Genomic DNA, 21,370 nt, shown 5'->3' with positions numbered 1-21,370 from the left:
AAGAATGGTTTTAAAAGCTATTTGAGGTTTCGAACTCTATAAACACTATCCTCAAAAGGGCACCATGGGAAATTTAGATATAATAAATACTTACAATTATACAATCCTTGCTTCAAGTTTTTTTAAATTATTTCTTACAACTTGAACTTTTGAAGATAGATGTTCATTATGATCATCAACATCTTTCATTAAAGCAAGAAGTTGTTCTCTGTATAATGCACTTAATCGCTTCTTTACACGCAATTCACCACTTAGTTCTTGAATTCTCTTGTCTTTTTCATCCTACACAAAACATTAATATTAAAAAAATTATTCTTTTAACAAGATTTTATATAAAGAAGTGAATGAAAACTTACAAATGTTGCACGTTTTTTAGAAACTGAAACACAAAGTGGATGATTGTGTTCCTTCACAAATTTTCTAACAACCCAATTCCCAGGTTTCTCTCTCTTTACTAAAATCATTGCTGTGCAAATTTCTCGACTTTTTTTATTCATTTTCTGGATCATATTCATAGTGTTCTTCTTGTTGTTATGATGTTCTGAATCACCTCTACATCCAAGGCCACGCGAAATTACGCTTCCGTCCCTCTCTGACTTACGAGAGGATAAAACACGGGTAATGAAACCAACCCGGGTTGCATACTCATCATAAAATGTTCTTGCTGCTTCTTCTGATTCAAATAGCATACCTTCACATGGTTCTTGATGATTTTCTGAAGGTGTTTCTGTCTTTTCAATGTCATTTTCCAAATTTTCATCCATGGATAGAACTTCACTTGCATGATTCCAAGCTATATCTCCTTCATGACATGTGGATTGTGTTCTACAAGCAGTTGTTGGATCATGATAGAAGGAAGACATTTAATTTATCCTTCATGCTTGAACAAACAAACAGCAAACATATACTGTAATTGATAAATGTTAAAAGAGCAATGGGGATTAGGCAAAATAACATATTTAGAATCAATTGATTTCAACGTTATAGGATTCATGAAGTGGTGCGATATTCAAATGTACTCAAAATAGAAATCCTAATTGGGAAAACATGACCACCGATTTAGAGGATTTGAGCTTGCATTCTGTAAACATGTACATATAACTCCATTTAATTTTGGGAAGAATTACACGTTATTACTAACGATAATCGAATCCTGAAATATCATACTCATTCGATGGGGTTGCAAAAGAAATAAACTTGAGCAGAAATTAGAAGATTAGAACTCACAAATCAGGCTGTAGAAGTTGGAGGCGAGCTTTGAAAAATTCGACGTTAGTGCGTTAGTCGACGGAGGTTATGCGGTGAGCTTCGAAGGCGGATATGGTGGCACTAAGGTGGAAGGTGATCTGTGAATTATCGAACCCTAAGGGTTTTGAAGTTACATGGTTAAAATCTCAGATTTTGATTTATGATTTTACAATTTTAAGACTCTACACGAAAAATAGCATGTCATTTTATCATATAACCGAGTATAAAAATTACAAGTTTTCTAAATCATTATCATTTTATCAATTATCTTATTAGATTAGACAGAGCATACAAATAATAATTCATATGCGGTCTTATGTCTTACTTATATATTGTCAAAATGATCTTATTTCTAATTAACATGTTTTATTCTTAATGTTTACATTTTTTTAGCAACAAAAATAACAATGATTTTTAAGAAATTAAAATTGATTACATTATTTTGAGAAAATTTGAATATAAATTCATTTTAGAACATGTTTGGGATTGTTTTCAAAATAATTTTGACTTTTAACTTTTTAAAAAAGTTAAAAAAGATCCAAAATATGTTTGAGTATTGAAAAATATTTTTTAATTAACTTTTTGTGTAGAAGGAAAATATAATGTTTCAAAAGTTACAAAATCCTATCTTTTTATGATTTTTGAGACTTTTTTAACCTGAAAAGCCCTAAAAATAGGGGTGTAAGTGAGCCGCGCTACTCGGAATCGACTCGTTAAAAGCTCGACTCGGGATCGAATTAAACGAGCCCGAGCCGAGCTCGAGCCCAAATATGAGGCTCGTTTATTAAACGAGCTCGAGCTGAGCTTCAGCTAGTGGGCTCGCGAGCCTAAATGAGCCTAAACGAGCATATATATATATATATATATATATATATATATATATATATATATATATATATATATATATATATATATAGGCTCGTATAAGCTCGTTTAGGCTCGCGAGCTCACTAAATTGTTCATGAGCCGAGCTCGAGCTTCATTTTAAGGCTCGAATCGAGCTCGAGCTCGAGCTTCTTCAAAATTAAACGAGCCGAACTCGAGCTTGGTTAGGCTCGGGCTCGGCTCGGCTCGTTTACACCGCTACCTAAAAACAAATACAAATACTTTTTAAAATTTTTTTTTTAGAAAAAGTCACTAGCCAAAAAATCCTTAACTCCTTATATAAAAAGGACTTTTAAGCTTAAAAAGTAATCCCAAACACCCCCTTAGTAGGATCTTACAATCACAATTTTGCAAAACGTAAAACAGATTTAAGTAATATTTTTGGTTAAAACTGTTTGGACAACATGAATTGGTTTTTGAGACTCTGCATAGGTTCCATTGTGTCGGGGACCAACTAGGCAATAGTTAGTGGCATAGGAGTGCATAGATCAGTTTTTAGTTTGTTAAAATTGCGCTGATTGAATTTTATGTTTGACGCGGTTTGCAGTTTTAACTACAATTATGTTTATATATGGTTTTGTTCGGTTTAGTTTAGAAAGTGCAATAAGTATGACACGGTTTTTTTATTTAGACGGTTTTAAAACTATAAAATTAATGGACTATAGTCATATTTCTTTGGACTTAAAATACGTCGAGTTAAACGACTTATAGCGAGTAATTGGTTAGAATACTAGAAAGTGTTGAAACTATGGCCGATACATATTTAAGATGACTTACAATAATGTCTTCTTTTTGGCTAAATATATATTTCGTAAGTCTTATAACTAAATTTTAAAAACAATATTATGGTTTTTGACTTTCTTTTTAGTCGATTGCAATTAACAAAACATTAAAAAAAAAAAAAAAAGCAATATGTTTTATACATATTAAGAAATATAGTATTTAATACGAGAGCAAACAAAAGTAAAAACACGTTGCTATTTCTTGCATTTACCCCCTTTAACTACCATATAAGGTTTCAACTTGTACACAAGTCTTTCAAAAGATGAAAGTAAAAAAAAAAAAAAAAAAAAAAAAAAAAAACATTTTCTAAAATGAGTAAGTTGCAAATCAAGAAGCAACACCATCTAAACATTCCTGTATATGATGAAAAATTTGACTTATTCTCAATCAAAAAAGACAAGAAGTTTCAAACTTATTATCTATCTATGAGTTTCAATCTCTTTCGACTCCATTGCACTCACGTTGTTTACAATCTCTTGAATCTTTTTTGACAATGACTGATTGTGTTCCTCAATGTGCTCAAAAACCATTTCCAAATGTCTTTTGTAGGTTGCTGATCTTCTTTTCTCAATTGCTAGCTGTTGTGATAGTTCCCTGATCTTATCATGCTCATTCTGCAATCAACCAAATCAAAAATCTGCATCAAAACCCTAATCACTCTTTTCAAGCTTAACCCATTAAGTCATTCCATATAACGTAAAATAAATGAGATCAAATAAACTGATAGAATAAGATAGAGATTAAGACAAACCGGATATTGGTCATAAATCAAATCCCTTCTCCCTTTTCCAGGTGTTAATGGATGAGTATGCTCTTTTACGAATTTTGTAATCACCCATTTTCCAGAGCTTACTTTCCTAACTAAAACCATTGCTCTACAACCAACTCTTGTTTCCACCCTTTGTCTTACTATTTTTTCACGCTTATCTGGCATCCGAAACCCTTCTTTGTTACAAACAAGAGCTCTTCCTATAGCTGTTCCATCACGCCTTGATCTTGAAAGCTTGCTTACACGGATAACAAATCCAACTTTTGTTGCATATGCATTGTAGAATGCATGTGCAGATGCTTCAGATTCAAACTCTTGACCAATATATGGTTCTTCAATGTTAACATTGTGGGACCCATCTAGTGGGATTATGCCTCTTTCGGGCTCATCTTGATCGATTTTTATGTCATGGTTGTTGTGAAATAATACACCTTCAAGGGAACATCCTACCATGTCATTGTCATTGTCATTGTCATCTTCATCGCCTTTTCGGCTTTCTATCTCAAGCTCTGTGGAGTTTAGTAGTACCTCACCATTGACATCATCATCATCAACCTCAAAATCCACTGTCATACAAGAACCATTTTGAAAAATTTGTCAAGAAAAAGAAGAAATTAGAACACACATACATAGGAAATAGGCAAAAAGGTAATCTAGATGTTTCTTTTATAAATTTGCCCTCATTTTCTTTGAACGGTTGATTTGGGATTGGTGTGCGAAGGAAAAATTACAGAAATTTAGAACCCATCTTCAATTAGCTAATTCAATTTTTAGCACATTTGGATTTTGCATACTAATTTGTATAAGAAATCCAAACATGATTGGCGGATAAAAAGCTCAAATGGCGATTCAAACTGAATTGAATTAAGAATATACATCACGTGGATTACACAATTAACAGCTAAAACTAGTCGCGTTTAGTAAAAATTCACAAACACTAGCAAGCATTAGCATTTCATATAGTTTCCCTCTACTGAATCAAATGCGAAAGGAAGTAACAAGAGAGAAAAGATGTTTGAATATGATATCAAAAATTCTACGCTACCCCAGAACATAAATTAAAAACCAATTAATACAAAAATCGTCAATTGAATATCCCTTATGTCTTGTTTTCGTTCAAAGAAGCACATTGTTACGGAACTTATGGAAGAAAGATAGTGTTTTTGGCGAAATAATTCAAGAACTGATATGGGATTGCATTAAATTTTACAGAAACGAAAGAAAAAGGGTGAGAACTTACTCAAAAATTGGGATTAAGAGTATGATGATCGCGATGTGAGGATTGTTCAGAGCTACAGTGAGAGAGAGAGAGAGAGAGAGAGAGAGAGAGAGAGAGATGCGGTTGGGGATTATATGGACGGAAGCCAAAGGAGGGGAGGTCGAGAGTGCAGAAGCCGTGAGATGAGACTTGTTTCGAGGGCAATTGCAATTTGCAAACAAGGGAGACTATTCAGGCAAAATAAAACGGGTTTGGGTCAGTTATATGAATTTTTTGAATAATAAATTGTGAAAATAGTTAAATATTTGTTTTTGTTACCATAAGGGAGTATATTTTATTTTATTTTCATTTGTCAATAATTTTTTTTACTAAAGTTAATAAAATACATTAACTATGCCGATATAAGAGATGTTTCCATCGATAATTGAAATCTTCACTTTTTAAAATAATTAGATTATGATCTGCGTTAAACGTTGGAACACATAAATAAAATACAAATTTATATAGATATTACAGAATAGTTATAAAAAACAGGGTTATTGGTATCATTGAAATGTATAGAAATTATACTAAAATCGGTAAATATATATAGCATTGAAGGACCTCTTTATAGACAACATTTTTTTGTTTTATTAGTTCAATGACCCTGTTTGTCACATATAAGTACATTCAAACATTTTTTACTTGTGACACTGAAAACAACTATATATAGCCAACCATGCGTGAAAATGGGTCTACACAAGTATAATCCAACATTATACAATGTACTTTCAAAATACATTGTTATTTTATGACTATATTGCGAAATATAATTGTTTATTTCAAAAAATAGCAACTTATTTATGTTATTTCAAAATGAATCACATAAAACCCCCCACAATATTAAATATAAAGAAATTATAATCAATAAATCTGCACCGAAACTAATCATCTACCTTCATTTCATCTCTAATATCATATCTCTTTTTTTTTCATTAATTTGAGTTATTGTCACTATCTTCGCTAATGTTAAGATTCATTTGATTGCTTCTTTTTTATTTTAGAGATAATATGACAAAAATCATTTATCAAGTCCATCATTTATGTTTATATCTTTGTTTTTTTTCCTGTGGATTTGGATATGACTTCTTCGGTTTACCACCATCTTTTTTTTCAGGCTCATTTTTTTTATGAAATAACATTTTTTTTTTGTGAAATTCGTTCTATGATTTTGAGAATGTGCAGGTACGTTGATTTTTTTGAAGTAAATAAAGTAGGGTTTTTGTTCGATGTTGGTTCCTAAATTTGGTTCTTATTTTTTTGTGATTTCTCATAATCCATTGTGTTTCATTCACTACAAAGTTTAATGAAGGAAAAAAGAAACACCCCCTTAGTTTTATTTACTTTGCAGATTATCGAACTTCCATGCAAAGCTTACAACATAATGAAAAAAACAAAAAACCCTTATGAGGCAAATGCCAATTATGATTCTACCCCTTTTCCTCTTGTAACAGTTATCTCATTTTAAAACTTCAAAACATATGTTTTTTTGTTTCAAGATATTATTGATAGCATGAAAGATCCAAACATTGTTGCATTTTGGTTAATTACAATGTCTCAAATTATGAGAGAATTTAAATATGATGATGAGGTCAAACATAAAATATGGTGGTAATACAAGGTTCTTCTTCTTATTATTTATTTATTTACTTATTTTTTAATTCAACTATATTACGAAATTAAATAGCTTCTTTTGTTGATATTATTGTTTCTTATTTAGAAAAGTATGTGATATGATTAACTTCGTGATACTATAGTAATGAGAAAACTTGGATGAGCAAGAAGTGAGATAAATTAATAATTTATTAACTTCAATGAGAAATTAATTAATTACTTTTGTTATGGAATTTGAAATACAACAGGGATTATATCAATGGATCCTGAACGTGCAATAAATGATCCAGTGGTAGTAAAGAACATTCCTTACTATAAAGCAAAGAGCAAATTAGAGACAGAAGTGATGAAGCTCAATCCACCAACATGACCTCAAAACCGCCAGGGGGGGGGGATTGGTATAAACAAAAGATTTTTCATTTATTTTTAGTAATTTACATATTTGGTCCTTGTGTTTAGTTGATTTTTTCGGTTTTGGTCCCTAAAAGAATCAGGTTGTAGTTTTAGACCTTGTTTCACTGTTTTATAAAACTTTTATGATTGCCTAAGTTAATAGTCTAGCTGTTAGTTATTTTTAAATGACCATTTTGCCTTTGGACCAAAACTAAAAAACATATAGCATACAACAATATATATATATATATATATATATATATATATATATATATATATATATATATATATATATATATATATATAGATTACATTTTTGGTCCTTGAGTATACCTAAATTTTTTTCAAAAGGTACTGAGGTGCGTTGTTGGTATTTCAGGGTCAAATGCTGACTCTAGTTGAGTACACACTTCTATTATACCGTGCATTCTTATTTTCCCGTGTATGGTACCAATTCTTTTTTAACAAAGAATACAGGAGCCTATTTTCATCTTTCACAACATGCTTATATTTAACTTTAAAGCTCACATCGGTTGTTGAGAAGATATATTTCTTATTCTTATTCTGTTACTACTGGAGACATAAGAAAACTTTCTAATGAGGGCGTTGATGTCTTTATACAACCTGTCTGTTATATTATGTCATGTCCTTACTTGTCTTATCTATTGATATTTTACAAAGGTGTGCACACACATGCAACATCATAATTTCATTATATATAACATCTAATTTTAACATTGCGTTTACTGTTTTCAAAAATAGGATCATAGTTACCGATTAAAAAGATGGAACCAAGAACCAAACACAACATCAAAAAAAATTTCAAAAACAACATTATACATCCAAAATATAAGTATTCAACAAAGAACCATACGAATGAGTAAAAACATATAAATTCGAAAACAATATCAAATTTACAGATTAAAAGGATTTAAGAAATAAGTACATACATTTATTCGACTAATCAGACTGATGGAAAGGTTGAAGTTTTTTTGCTTTTGTTTTCTGCGGAGGAATTATGACATAATGTTTGTGTAAATCAATTATTAAAAATGTTTGAAATATATATACAAGTCAATATGATGAAAATTAGCAGGTAAACAATTGAAATCTCATTTAAACTTAAAATAGAAGATATCATGCTTGAAAGTGTATTGGTTCATAATAATATCCGAAACTTTTGAAATTTGAAATTAATAGTTTCCGAGATTTCAACATATAATATATTTGAAAAACAATTTTGAATGGAAATATAGTCTAAATTTAAGGTTTACATTAATAAGGAACCAATGTTGTAGTTGTAAGTTTGAAAAGAATTCAAGTATCATTTTCATTCAATTCTGACATTTAATTTCCTAATATAATGGGTTGACTTCTTGTTCGATCAAGGTGACGTAAACAAATTGATCTAAGGGTGTAAAACCTATAAAGAAAATACAATCAACGGCCCAGATTGTTTTAAATGATGTTATAAGATTTCTCTTTTAATAATATTTAGAGATATTATTCACTTTTTATAATAAATGCTTTACTTTTAAAAATGTTACTTCCACGTCTTCATTTTAAATGTCACTTTCACCAATCGATTTTCTAAACTTTCATGTTTACACTAGCAGTATATATATAGTTTAATTTATCCTAATAACTTTCATTCGTAAACTTAAAAAAAAAAATTATTACTTACTTATTTTTATGTATGTGTCGTTATGAATTCGAGGCAATCAATTTCTCAACATAAATTTAGAACTTTCGTTCGTTAGTTTCTTTTAATTACTTGTTTTTCTCGATATAAATTTAGAACATCATTCATTATTTTTTTTTAAAAAAAAAACACTTGTTTTTTCCAACGTATGTTTTTTTCCTGCTTATTTTTATGTACATTTCCTATATATGAGTCAGGTTCAAGTTTCTTTACCTTTCAAGGTAAATTTTGTGTACGTTTTTATTTTTATGCATGTTTCCTATATATAGTCAGATTGTAATATCCCAAAAATCGAGACCAAATTTTTTTGTTTTAACTATATTGCTTATAAAATTTGTTTGATGAAAACATTATTGATATCATATGAATTCATATACCATAGTTAAATGTCTCAAAAACCATATCGTCAAATAGTAATAATGTTAGAGTACAATCCCAAAAATCTAAAATGCGAAATCATGTGTGTGCGATGCGCTGCTACCCTGTCGGCTCCTACCCCTTCGACGAAGAGGTACCTGAAACCAAAACTAAAAACCAAAAACAGGTCATTCTGGGGTATGACCAACCCATCATACCACATACCATGCAATCATACATACTGTCGGGCAATTCTGGGGTGCCTGAACTATCCATGTCAAGCCATTTTGGGGTGTTGACCTACCCATGTCAAGCCATTCTAGGGTGCTGACCTACCTATGTCAGGCCATTCTGGGGTGCCTGCCTACCCTCCGGTCTATCTCAACTGGCCATGGGGACTGTTTCACTCTTACCACTATCACATAATAACATATCATAATCATGTTGTCAGACATATCTGAGGTGTCCGACCTACCCTTCGGTCCTAACAACCAAATCGGGGGACTATTTCCCTCTTACTACCACTATCGCATATAACATATCATACTGGCATATAAGACACATCAAGTAGTAGCAAACCTAGACAATTATCACAAAGACACTCATCTAAAGACAACTCCTACTGGTGGGCCGACATTGTGGCCGTAGACCCACCTCTACTGGAAGGTAACTCAACTTAATGTTGTGTAGTGTCTGCATTGTCCTCATACTAGTCTGTGAAGATTAACAATTTCACATTTGTTTGAGGCCATTAAAAATTATGGCAAAAATTATGAACAAAGTAGACTCAATTTCCAAACTCTCAGAGTTTACGGATCCAAATTTCGACTTACGATAATTTTTCTATAAATTTTCTAAAACAGGGATAGAAAAGCCAAAAGCCAAAAAATTGTTTTAACTTACAAAAAGTGGTTTTTTATGAAATGGTTGTTATTTGAGCTAAAAGCGTTCATTTTGACAACAAACGGGCTATCTACAACATTTTTAATCGAATTAGGTTTGTCACACCCATAACATGCTTATTAGGCTTATTATATTCATTACATACTTATTGGGCCTGTTATACTTAAATACACGTTTATTGGGCTTCGTATACTCATTTCATGTTTATGGGCCTTATAGTCCCATTGGTTTTTCTTATTGGGCCTCACGACACATTGTATGTTAAATGGGCTAATAACAAACAATACTTGCCATTTTGATAAAAACAAATGGTATTTTCATCACCAATGTTTTGTAATCAAATGCATATTCGAAACATTATTTTAAAGCGGTAAATAATGGGATATATTGTTCGCGTAAATTTAGTTAAGGCTCTTGTGAGACACGCCTTCATCCGTACCTACCTAGTGTACAACCTTAAGTCATGTAGTTATAACCAGAGTCTCTTGGAGAGAGAGCAAGAGTTTGTGTATAGATCTATACGGGGTTGACAACCCCACACCTGAGCTATTCGCTACAGCTAGAGTAGGCCAGTCTAGGGTGACAAATATCTTACCTTAAACAAGCGACGCCTGAAGAACGTCATGGCCGACATATCAGTCATATCAAGCATGGTTATAGCGACTCACATAGAGAATAACAACACCATTTGGTTTACAATAAGCTTTACTTCATTAGTTTTGTTAAAAGAAATACCAAACTATGTTTCGTATACTTTGTAAACTGATTTTACCATTCAGGTTTTAGGGTTTTAAGACCACAACACTTTTATATACAGAAAATATAGGATTTTCTGGGGATACACTATTTTCAAATACAAACCAAGGATAATAAAGGACGTGCATGCAATTATACACGGTTTTGGAACGAAACTCACAAACTACTCCTTATAGAAAATATTGGATTTTTTGAAGTTTTACACTTATTATAAGAAAATATATTACAAAGTTTTTCCTACAAACATGTTTATGAACTCACCAAGATTCTATGTTGATGCTTTTCAAAATGACTTGTATTCTCAGGGACTCAGTGAACAAGTACTCGAGCCTTGGATCAGGATTGTTTTACTACCTTTTGAGCAACCATACTTTATGTTGTTTTTGTGTAATCGTCAAACAAGTAAAATTTATAAAACAATGAATGCTGATATATTGTAATGTATGATGTATGGTTGCTATGTTTCATTCATACTCAGTTGTTATTGATACTGTAAATGAAGTCATCCGCCCCCAGACTTTTCCGCCGTTCTGGTTTGGGGTGTGACAGTTAGCGGCTTTGAGAGCTACAATTTGTTAATCAAAATTTGAAGTTATATTGGAAACTATAGTTATTAGACTTATCCAAGTGGGATATAGATTAGGTGTCTAAGCCAATAACTATATTCGGTATGTACTTGAATTGATAGTAGCACAATCCTTTTGGATTGCCCTCACAACTAGCAACCAGTCAGTATGACTTTTGGAGTGAGGTTGAATTTATTATTTGATTAATAAAATGAAATAAATAATGTGTTAATATATTATGAGAATAATATATTAATAAGAAATTATGATATTTAATTAATATTTAATCATAAATTAATTGGAATTAATTTTGGGATTAAAAGAATTAATTAAGAGTGCAGGGGCTAAAGTGCAATTGTTTAATACTTGAGCAAAAGGTTCCAGAACCTTCCTAAGGAAGACTTTGACAGTTTTTCTATGGATCTTCTAGGGTTTCTAGAATATCCCATCTGAATAATTAAGGAGATAGATAATTACCTAATTTGAATTAATAATATTATATTCAAATTAGGGTTATACATGGCATCCTATCTGCAATATAAATAGACCCTTAGTCTTATAATTTTCGACCACCATAAACCCTAGAAGGATAACCGAAAATCTCAAGCTCCCTCCCCTTCTCTCCTCTCTCTCTCTCATCCCCTTGCTTGTTTGAGTGTGATCTACTAGAGGCGTGATACTTGTGACGTTTGCTCTCAAGGTTCAAGAAGACTTGGATTTTCATTGTTATTGTTACATAACAATCAAAGGCATGTTTACTAACCCTAGTTATGATTTTCGAAAATAATAGAGATCCCTTAGGGTTTTTCATTTGATGTTCAAAAGTTGTATGTTCAATTAGAGAAACCATAAATCCAACAATTAGGGTTGCATGCATACATAAATTTTTGTTTGTTATGCTCAAAACTCATCATCAGTAACATTAACCATCATTTTTTATTTTTTGGAACTATTTGGGTTTGGGTTTGCTTTTTATGTTGAGTTTGATTTCTAAAATGATTTTGGATTTTAGAACCATGTGGGTTACAGGTTTTCAGATCTTTGATTTTCGATTTTTAAAAACCGAATGTGAAAGGTGCAAATTGGGGTGATCAGAGAATACAAGCGGAGAAACAAGATGGTGACTTTGAATATAAACTCTCTCTCTCTCTCTCTCTCTCTCATCACTTAAATTTGGCAATGGATCTAACTTTCCGGCGATTATTTTAGGAGGATCTAATTTCTAGTTGTAACTGATTTTCCTAGTTTTGAAATCGATATGCTTCAGTTTTTTTGAAACCAATATGTTTTGGTTTGATTTTATAATATTGATATGCTTTTAGTTTCTGAAAATCCGATAGGTGGTAGTGTAATTGAGAGTCGTCGGAGGGGAGAATTGTCGGAAGTGAGAGTTGTCGGAAAAGAAGGGCATACTTGGGAAGAGGATTGCCGATAGCATGTGAGAGATGCAAAGAAACAAACTAAAATACTAATGGGCGATCGCACTTTTTTTTACTTTAAATAATAATAAAATCATTAAACTAAATTTAAAAAAAAAAAAAATACACAAAGGTAATATAATCATTGTATGTCAAGGGATGAAAAATAAAAGTTTTAAAATAAACTTTAAAAAATAGAAAATAGAGTATAAACTTTAAAAAATAGAATATAAAATATAATCATTGTATTTTACTCTTTTATAAATGTTTAAGCACACCATCACTGTCCTCTTAAGTAAATGAATGAAAACTGAAAAGTATATATGTTTTACTTCTTGAGCTTATTTGTTAAGCTCTCTTTACGAATCGTAATCGATGATATGGCAAATCGTTCATTTGGTGGCTTCCGAAGGCGATGCTTTGCTTCATTATTCAAATCCACTTTCACCTCTTACACTCCCAGTACCACCAGGTATCCATAATCGCAATTTCTTCAATTGCTCCATTGATAATCCATACTTATATTACATCGAATTCACATCCATATGCCAATTCATGGTTAACTCAGGCCAATTCCATACCAAGAACCCAGTTTATCCTCATTCATTTCATCGAACACTTGGTGGGCATTCAGAAACTCGACAATTTGTAGGCACTACGGGTCTTCGTCTTCGTCATCGTCATCGTCATCGTATCAATCAACAGTGCGTTGCGTTATATCAGAAGGCAAACCCAAATTCGAGGCATATGAAATCGATCCACCTAAGAAATTCAAATGGAAAACGAAGAAAAAACTCAAGTTGCAAAGAAAGAAAGAGAAGCACAAGAGAAACTTAGCAAACAAAAAGGACCCCCGTCGTCTCACCATCAAAGGATCTAAAAGAAAAGCCAGGTTTGCCAATGCTGAGGAACGAATCAAATATAAGCTCGAAAAGGTCAGTATCACAATCATACAAAACATCTTATGTTTCAATTCAATCAATCTCCAAATCTCTTCTGTTGTATTGTTAAGTGATAATGCAACACACATTCAGGCAAAAATCAAAGAATCCTTGCTGATTGAAAGGCTGAAGAGGTATGAAGTTTCAAAACTTCAAGGACCAATGGTGAAACCCGTTGACATGACAGGTGAAGAACGATTCTACATGAAGAAGATGGCTCAAAAAGGATCCAATTACGTTCCAGTTGGAAGAAGAGGTGTGTTTGGAGGTGTCATCCTGAATATGCATATGCATTGGAAAAAACATGAAACTGTAAAGGTCATCTGCAAGCCCTGTAAACCAGGTCAAATCCAAGATTATGCTAATGAAATTGCAAGATTAAGTGGTGGAATCCCAATTCAGGTGATCGGAGATGACACCATAATCTTTTATCGTGGGAAGGATTATGTGATGCCAGAGGTTATGAGTCCAATCGACACATTATCCAAGAAAAAAGTAAGTATACGCCAATTATCCTATCTTCATTTTGCATGATTTGTTGTTCTTATTTGTGATTTGATACAATTCAGGCACTTGAAAAGTCAAAGTATGAGCAATCTCTGGAGTCTGTAAGGCATTTCATTGCTATTTCTGAGAAGGAACTTGAATTATATCATAGACACATTGCACTTTATGGCGACTCTTCTGCTGATCATAAGTGCAACACTGTTATTGGGTCCCACCAAGTTCTTGAGGAGAATCTTGATGGTTTATCAAACCAAGAATTATCAGCAAGTGAAGTTGATGATGATGATGATGATGATGATCTGTCTTTAAGTGATACGAGTTGCACAGATGAGTCTACTAGTGAATTGGATTCTTGTGATGAAGAAACATAGACTATAATCCTTAAAAAGTTTTCTAGGGCTATTTTTGATGATGAAGATGAAGAGGGTATTCATGTCTTTTGCACATAAGAAACCTTTTTGGGTTGTCCCATTGACATCAATCCAAGTCCAGTATACTCTTATACTCCAAACACAGTACAAACTGTCTTGTTATGTTATGTCATGTCATGTCACCCACAACAAATGGAGCCTTAGGGTTGAATTGATGCCAAAATGGTATTATTGTCCACAATTTTCATCATAAATGTTAGTGGATCATTATCCTGATTTAAGTCAAGATCATAGATTTAGGATCTAGTCTTGATTAATGGATCAAATGAGATGGAATCATTTCTTGATTTGGTTTAAGTGATAAATCCACATATTACAATGGTAATCCGTTTTAATACATAAAAATTTACCAATCTATGCAATAAAAATGGATCTCTTACCACTTTAAAAAACCATGTTTCAATTTGCTATCAAATTATGCATTATTTTACTAATGAAAGGATGTTTTATTTTGCTTATTTTACCCATTCACTTGATTAAATTGGTAAAAAGATTGGAGCATGGTTGGATAAGTTGGTAAGAAATCTGTTTCCAAGAAGTTATTGTAATAATAAATGATTGGGCCAATTGGCCCAGGTAACATCTAGTGTCATTTTTATGTGTCATCTTGTCGTTATTCTTTGTATGAGGTTATATCAGTCAAACAACATATGTCGATTCTTATCGTTATTGAAATGGATGTAGAAAGGAAATTTTTGAAAATGACTATTGAGTAAATTGTTGAAACGTCTATGTGAAAAAGATAGGTTTTGTTTGTGTTTGTAAGCAAAAGAAGAGAATCGTTAGTTGTATCCTTTTCAATCATCCAAGTGGCGTTATTGATGCCTCAAACGTTACTCATATGTGGACAACTTTTCTCAATTCCTAACGTATCAAAAATGATCACTTGGGCTAACCTACGTTGGTTCTCAAGCTCAAAGACATTGATACCATAGGAAGCATTTAAAACAAAAACATTGATTGCTAAACCTTGGATCATTGATTCTTTTCACTAATAACAACCATAATCCTAAGAGAGGGTTTAAGAGTTACTTTTTACAATTATCAGGAAGCTCAAGGACCCAAACTAGTAAAACTGCCCAAGCAAACAAGACACCCTAGTTCTAAAGGCTTGATGATTTCAACTGAAACAGTCGAAAAGTTGTCGACCATAAGAGAGGATGGGAGGAGGGTTAACGAAATTTCTTAAGGGTTTTTGGAGCATCGAGTCCCTTCAATCTCATCATTTTATATAGATGTAAGAAATCTTATTTTTTTCTTATTTGAATTCAAGGATAATATTAGTTTATTTGTTAATAATTATGCTTATAAAATTACTCATTAATTATTCCAAATAATAATATGATTATTTTAGACATAACTAATGAATCCCATCTAATTATTTGTTAAATCTTAATAAATAGTTTTTCCATTAACTTTTAATTATTTATTAACACTTTAATAATAAATAATAAATTAATCATATTAGTTTCTAATTACTTATTGACACTTAATAAATAATAAATTAATATTTTTTTTCTCATTTGTTTATTCTTGTTTTTCATCTTGGGTCAAGTGTGTAACTCATATATGCTTATGTAAATCAATTTGTGTTACCATGTTGTGTAGTACACATATCTACAATAACATATCTACAATGGACTTCCACTTGCACATGTCACAACTACTCTATGGTTAAACTCATAACTTTACATATGTCTTCTTGACAACTATTTAGATCTTATAAACCCTTAGGTTTGATCCAGTCCCAAATAAGTGATAATATATTTCTTGCTCTCGATATTTAGTATGAATCATTAGACATAGAATTCTCGTCTAGCTCTTACATTAAAAAAGTTGTATTTCTCAATATATATTCGTTGCGACTGTAAAGAAACTACATGATTGACTATCAATCATGTCTGAGTGTAGCTACACACTTAGTGTCAGTATGCAATCAATGAGGGCCCAAAAGATACCTCTTCTACCGTGGTTAGAAGGAACAAATCAACTATGACTACACATACCCTTACTCACTTATATTATACTTGGGTGTTGTATGGTTGCTTTTTATAAACAACGTTGGAATTAGGGGTGTTCACAACCGGATATCCGAAAATTCGGATATCCAAAATTTCGAATAGTTAATTTTTGGTATCCGATTCCGTATCCGAAATTTCGGATATGGATTCGGATACAAAAATCAGACAACCGAAAATTTGAAATTTTGTTGAATGAAAGGCATATGAAGTTTTTAAATTAGAAAGACGTATTTTTAAATTAGAAAGACATCTGAAGTAATATAGGTATTTAAGGGTATTATGAATATGTTTTGGTTACTAAGGTTCATAGTATAAGACATATGTAATTAAAATAACAAATAATGTATAAATTAAAATCAAAATTTTCGGATATCGGATATCCGAATTATACGAAAAATATGAAAAACAATATCCAATTCCAATTCCGAAAAATTGGATATCCGAAATTTCGGATATCCAAAAATTCGGATATCCGATGTTTCGGATAATTTAGATTCGGAATATTGGATCGGAATTTCGGATACGGATACTTTTGAACACCCTTAGTTGGAATAGCAATTTTGGAGGATTTGACCATATAAGACTCATAAGTATGTCATTCAATCTCATAAAAGGCACATTCATGTTCATCGTGCTGAAGTTCGAGATGAAATCACCATATGAAACACTCGTTGAGATGAGGGTACAATCTATGGCTAACTCTTGGCCTAAGGGAAATCATATACTCCTTAAGTTGTCAATATACGCTTTTATTCACAAGACGTACATAAATTCTACTTTTTATCCGACTGCATCTCCTTAGGGTTTTCATAGTCTCAAATTGCCTCCACCTAACCTGCCCTTGGAGCATGTCCTTAAGATGGTTCATTGTGTCATATACATCAAGATGTTCTAGGAAACATCATGACTAACATGAGGTAAGCCATTTCTTTTGAGTTGTTGAGACATATTTTATGCTTGTCTTAAACAACCTTATGAGATAAAGCTGGAGGGATCCTTATGAACATATTTATGAATAAGATGAACCTCCTTTTCAAACTTGAGCATACGTCTCAAGTCCTGAAACCATCAAACATGGTTTCAGGACTACCTTTACAACCTTCTTCTCAACTAATAACTTGAGTTCCCCTTTGACTTTGACTCAACCTTTCATCTTCACTTTTCTTCCTCTTTTTCTTAGGTATACATATTTTCTTGTGATGTGGGGAAGGAATAAGTTTGGTTGGACATAAACTTTTAGGCCATATTATTCTTCCTTTTATGGGCTCCACTTTATATGAATATGCATTCTTCCATGTGTCCAATTAGTGAACCTTATAAACCCACATATAAATGTCCCAACATCCCGTGGGTTTTTGGTCATTTCATAAAGGGTTCATGTTTACAAGGGATTCATATTTAACTCTTACCTTGAACTCTGGTGAAACTTGTTTAAGGATACTATAAAGTATCAAGTAACATATACTCTCCCAACTGTTTTTGATCACCGGGTTCATTTGTTATTGGGGTTTTATCCTTTGATGGTAATTGAAATATGTTTGTCTGTTTTGGAAGATTGTCATCATAGAGCTCCTTAATTATAACTTGGCTTCCTTTTAGAAGAAATGAAATGGGTCAACAAATTAGTTTTCCCATGTACAGTATACACTTCAATGACCTTGTTATCTCCAATATATTTAGTCAAATTCAAGACATCACTGTCATTCCCCAAAGCTCTAAGACCAAAATCCTTGTCTTCATGGGGAATCCTAAAATTGTAATATATCATAGGGCATAAAATATGTGACAACCCGAAATTTCCATTCTGTGCAAACAATAACAAGTCAATAGAAGTTAGAACAGTTGCAGTAAATTTTCAGACTTTTGGTATAAGTTTGAGTATTTCAAGATTTTACACTTAATGAGATATCAGTGATGGGTTTTATCCATAAGAACTTTCCTATGTGCGCATGCAAAACCCTAATGCTTGGATCTAGGCTTTCTAATTAAACATGCTTTGAATCCAAGACTTCTAATGACTAATTAGGAATAAGAACAATACTAAATCAGATCTAAAATCATACCTTTGAATCTCTTGTTTGATCTTGTTGTCTTGGAGCTCTAGAGTCACAATTGTCACTCCTCTAATGGCTTACAAACACCAAATAGCAAGGAGGATGATTTGAGAGAGAGGAGAAGGAAGGAATTCGGCCAGGGGTTCTCTACTTTAGATCAAGTGCCGATTTCCCTTTGCCATAGGGTCTATTTATACTTGTAGACTCCTTAAGGGTTACAACTTAAACCCTAATTGGATAATCTTCTCTTAAAGCAATCCAAATCCATTCCTTAGATAGACTTGGACGATTTTAAGCTATCTCTAGCTTCTAGAATCCGTCCACCCCTATCCAATATGGATTTACAGTCTAAAGTTTAACTATCAAACAATTGACAGTTTATACCCTCTTATTTAATTAATCTCTTTAAGTCACCAAATTAATTCTAATTAATTTATGACTTATATTAATCAAATAACATATTATTATTCTTTATATTATTCTCATAATATATTAATAATATTTATTCTCTCTTAATAAATCATCCTATCAAGTTGCTATGGTGAAGGCAACCCAAAAGGACTATGCACATTCGGGTCAAATACTTGTCTAATATAGTTGCAGCCTTAGACACTATTCCAACAGTCTCCCACTTAGATAAGTCTAGTAACTATATGCACAAGTACAATTCGATTTGCAATCGTAGCTCTCAAAGACGTTGTCAAACTCTGATCTAATCAATTTTGTCCTTTAGATAAGGGATCGTACAGTCCTCTGTTAGATATCATGCTGATAATTCTATGGAATGATTAGTCAAGCATTTAGGTTTCTCAATCTCTAATTTATTTGACATAGAACTTAATCGAACACATCAATTCAGTTCTAACCGGGCCCGACACATAAGTCAAATCAAATCATTGAGCGGCCGAGATATCGCTTTCACCCCCTTGGGATAAAAGTTACAGATAAACTTCGACTTATATGCATTTACTTATTCATTAATCAACTATACACAACAATGCGTTTTATGACACCGAGTTACTGATGCGTTTTCGCATTATCAATGTACAATCAATTAACAAATAACAAACCATATATCTAGGTTTTAAGACTATATGATATTATCGTCCTGCGATCACCCTTTTATATCATATTCCATAAGGTGATTCCAGCAAGCGCGGGTTTGTTCCAATGCTCAAAACCAGTTCATAAGCACTCATGAACGTCGCAACAATCTTTTGCCATGTCTAATACCATTTAGACAATCTACGCACCAATTCACGACAATCTTCATTCATATCTACTTCCAACATATGAGCGATTGTGGACAATTTGAATAATTCGATTATTCTTAATAAACTCAATTATCTGGAAGTCAAAACATGCAAAATGAAACAATAGTTAAACAATTAACATAAGACAGTAACATTACTCATAAATAAAACTCCTTTATTTAATCATCAAATGTTAATTACATTTATCTATTACACGTTTCTTATACTATCTAATCTATGCTAATATCATCCTTCAGCCCAATACTCCTACCATGCTGCAAGTGCTTAACCCTACTCAGTCCCTTCCTAAGCGGATCTGCTGGGTTATCTTCTGATGATATCCTCTTCACTACGAGTTGTCCTTCTTCTACACGATGTCTAGTAAAGTGATATTTTCTGTCGATATGTCTAGATCTACCATAATCTCTCGGTTCCTTGGTCAAGGCAACCGCTCCTTCATTATCACAGAAAATCTCCATGGGCTCCTTTATGGCAGGTACAACTCCAAGATCACCGATGAAGTACTTCAGCCATATTGCCTCCTTCGACGCTTCGCTCGCTGCAATGTACTCTGATTCGCATGTTGAATCAGCTACGGTTTCTTACTTGGAACTTTTCCAAGTCACTGCTCCTCCATTTAGGGTAAAGACCCAGCCTGACTGCGAACGGTAGTTGTCCCTGTCGGTCTGAAAGCTGGCGTCACTATACCCTCGCACCTTCAATTCATCACTCCCTCCGAGGACTAAGAACCATTCCTTCGTCCTCCGAAGGTACTTAAGGATATTCTTCACCGCAATCCAATGGGCTCTGCCAGGATTCCCTTGATATCTGCTAACCATGCTCAAAACGAAGGCTACATCAGGGCGAGTACAAGTCATAGCATACATGATTGAGCCAACTGCGAAAGCGTATGGTACTTGGACTTTGAGTCTTACTCAACTTGGCATTACTTTGTATCGGTAATTCTCCCTTCTTTGAGTTTTCCATACTAAAACGTTTTAGTACCTTCTCTAAGTAAGTGTTCTGACTAAATCCAATTAGTCTCTTACTTCTTTCTCTTACTATCCTTATTACCAAAATGTAAGAAGCCTCTCTGAGGTCCTTCATAGCGAAGCACTTCCCGAGCCAGGACTTAACTTCCTGCAGAGTCGGGATGTCGTTTCCTATGACTAATATGTCATCGACATATAGAACGAGGAAGCTTATTATACTCCCACTGGCTTTGACATATACACACGATTCATCTTCGCTTCGTACAAATCCAAACTCTTTGACTTTCTCATCGAAGCAAAGATTCCATCTGCGAGACGCTTGCTTAAGTCCATAAATGGACTTCTCAAGCTTACACACTCTATTCGGATGCTTCGGATCCACAAACCCCTCTGGCTGAGCCATGTAAACATCCTTAGCCAACTTTCCGTTAAGGAAAGCGGTCTTGACATCCATTTGCCAAATCTCATAATCATGAAATGCGACAATCGCTAGCATCACTCTAATAGATTTTATCTTCG

The 21,370-nt window shown here is 32.9% G+C and overlaps 3 protein-coding genes across 6 annotated transcripts; 1 reads left to right on the top strand and 2 right to left on the bottom strand.

Moving 5' to 3' along the window:
* Positions 1-46: 46 nt before the first annotated feature.
* On the bottom strand, positions 47-1,437 carry LOC111899394 (protein FAR1-RELATED SEQUENCE 5). 4 transcript variants are annotated; one of them, XM_023895238.3, is made up of 3 exons: positions 1,228-1,401; positions 357-907; positions 47-282 (listed from the first exon to the last, which is right to left on the bottom strand). In XM_023895238.3, exons 2-3 carry the CDS (start codon positions 861-863, stop codon positions 97-99), a joined length of 693 nt encoding a protein of 230 aa, XP_023751006.1. In that variant the 5' UTR covers positions 864-907; positions 1,228-1,401; the 3' UTR covers positions 47-96. The 4 variants fall into 4 exon arrangements, with proteins under 4 accessions (XP_023751006.1, XP_023751007.1, XP_023751004.1 ...); XM_023895239.3 differs by having other exon boundaries at positions 357-825; XM_023895236.3 differs by having other exon boundaries at positions 357-880; positions 1,228-1,400.
* A 1,611-nt stretch (positions 1,438-3,048) lies between these two features.
* On the bottom strand, positions 3,049-5,123 carry LOC111899392 (protein FAR1-RELATED SEQUENCE 5). The gene is made up of 3 exons (XM_023895234.3): positions 4,926-5,123; positions 3,668-4,251; positions 3,049-3,530 (listed from the first exon to the last, which is right to left on the bottom strand). Coding segments are annotated over exons 1-3 (780 nt in total). The 5' UTR covers positions 4,927-5,123; the 3' UTR covers positions 3,049-3,335.
* A 7,817-nt stretch (positions 5,124-12,940) lies between these two features.
* On the top strand, positions 12,941-15,248 carry LOC111899391 (uncharacterized CRM domain-containing protein At3g25440, chloroplastic). The gene is made up of 4 exons (XM_023895233.3): positions 12,941-13,124; positions 13,221-13,587; positions 13,687-14,088; positions 14,163-15,248. The coding sequence occupies exons 1-4, from the start codon at positions 12,976-12,978 to the stop codon at positions 14,469-14,471; spliced, it is 1,227 nt and encodes a 408-aa protein (XP_023751001.1). The 5' UTR covers positions 12,941-12,975; the 3' UTR covers positions 14,472-15,248.
* Positions 15,249-21,370: the final 6,122 nt, after the last annotated feature.

Source organism: Lactuca sativa, chromosome 1 (genome assembly GCF_002870075.4).
Source record: "Lactuca sativa cultivar Salinas chromosome 1, Lsat_Salinas_v11, whole genome shotgun sequence".
NCBI classification, from domain to species: domain Eukaryota; kingdom Viridiplantae; phylum Streptophyta; class Magnoliopsida; order Asterales; family Asteraceae; genus Lactuca; species Lactuca sativa.
Note: the sequence above shows the minus strand (reverse complement) of the source record. Positions and strands in the feature narration are given on the sequence as shown.

Excerpts from the sequence above, each read along its gene's own strand:
- LOC111899394 (XM_042902028.2), bottom strand. The coding sequence starts at position 863 with ATGTCTTCCTTCTATCATGATCCAACAACTGCTTGTAGAACACAATCC. Across the intron at positions 283-356 it reads CTAAAAAACGTGCAACATTT|GATGAAAAAGACAAGAGAAT; the intron begins GTAAGTTTTCAT and ends TGTTTTGTGTAG.
- LOC111899392 (XM_023895234.3), bottom strand. Across the intron at positions 3,531-3,667 it reads TGATTTATGACCAATATCCG|AATGAGCATGATAAGATCAG; the intron begins GTTTGTCTTAAT and ends GGTTGATTGCAG.
- LOC111899391 (XM_023895233.3), top strand. The coding sequence starts at position 12,976 with ATGTTTTACTTCTTGAGCTTATTTGTTAAGCTCTCTTTACGAATCGTA. Across the intron at positions 13,125-13,220 it reads TACACTCCCAGTACCACCAG|GCCAATTCCATACCAAGAAC; the intron begins GTATCCATAATC and ends TGGTTAACTCAG. Across the intron at positions 13,588-13,686 it reads TCAAATATAAGCTCGAAAAG|GCAAAAATCAAAGAATCCTT; the intron begins GTCAGTATCACA and ends ACACACATTCAG.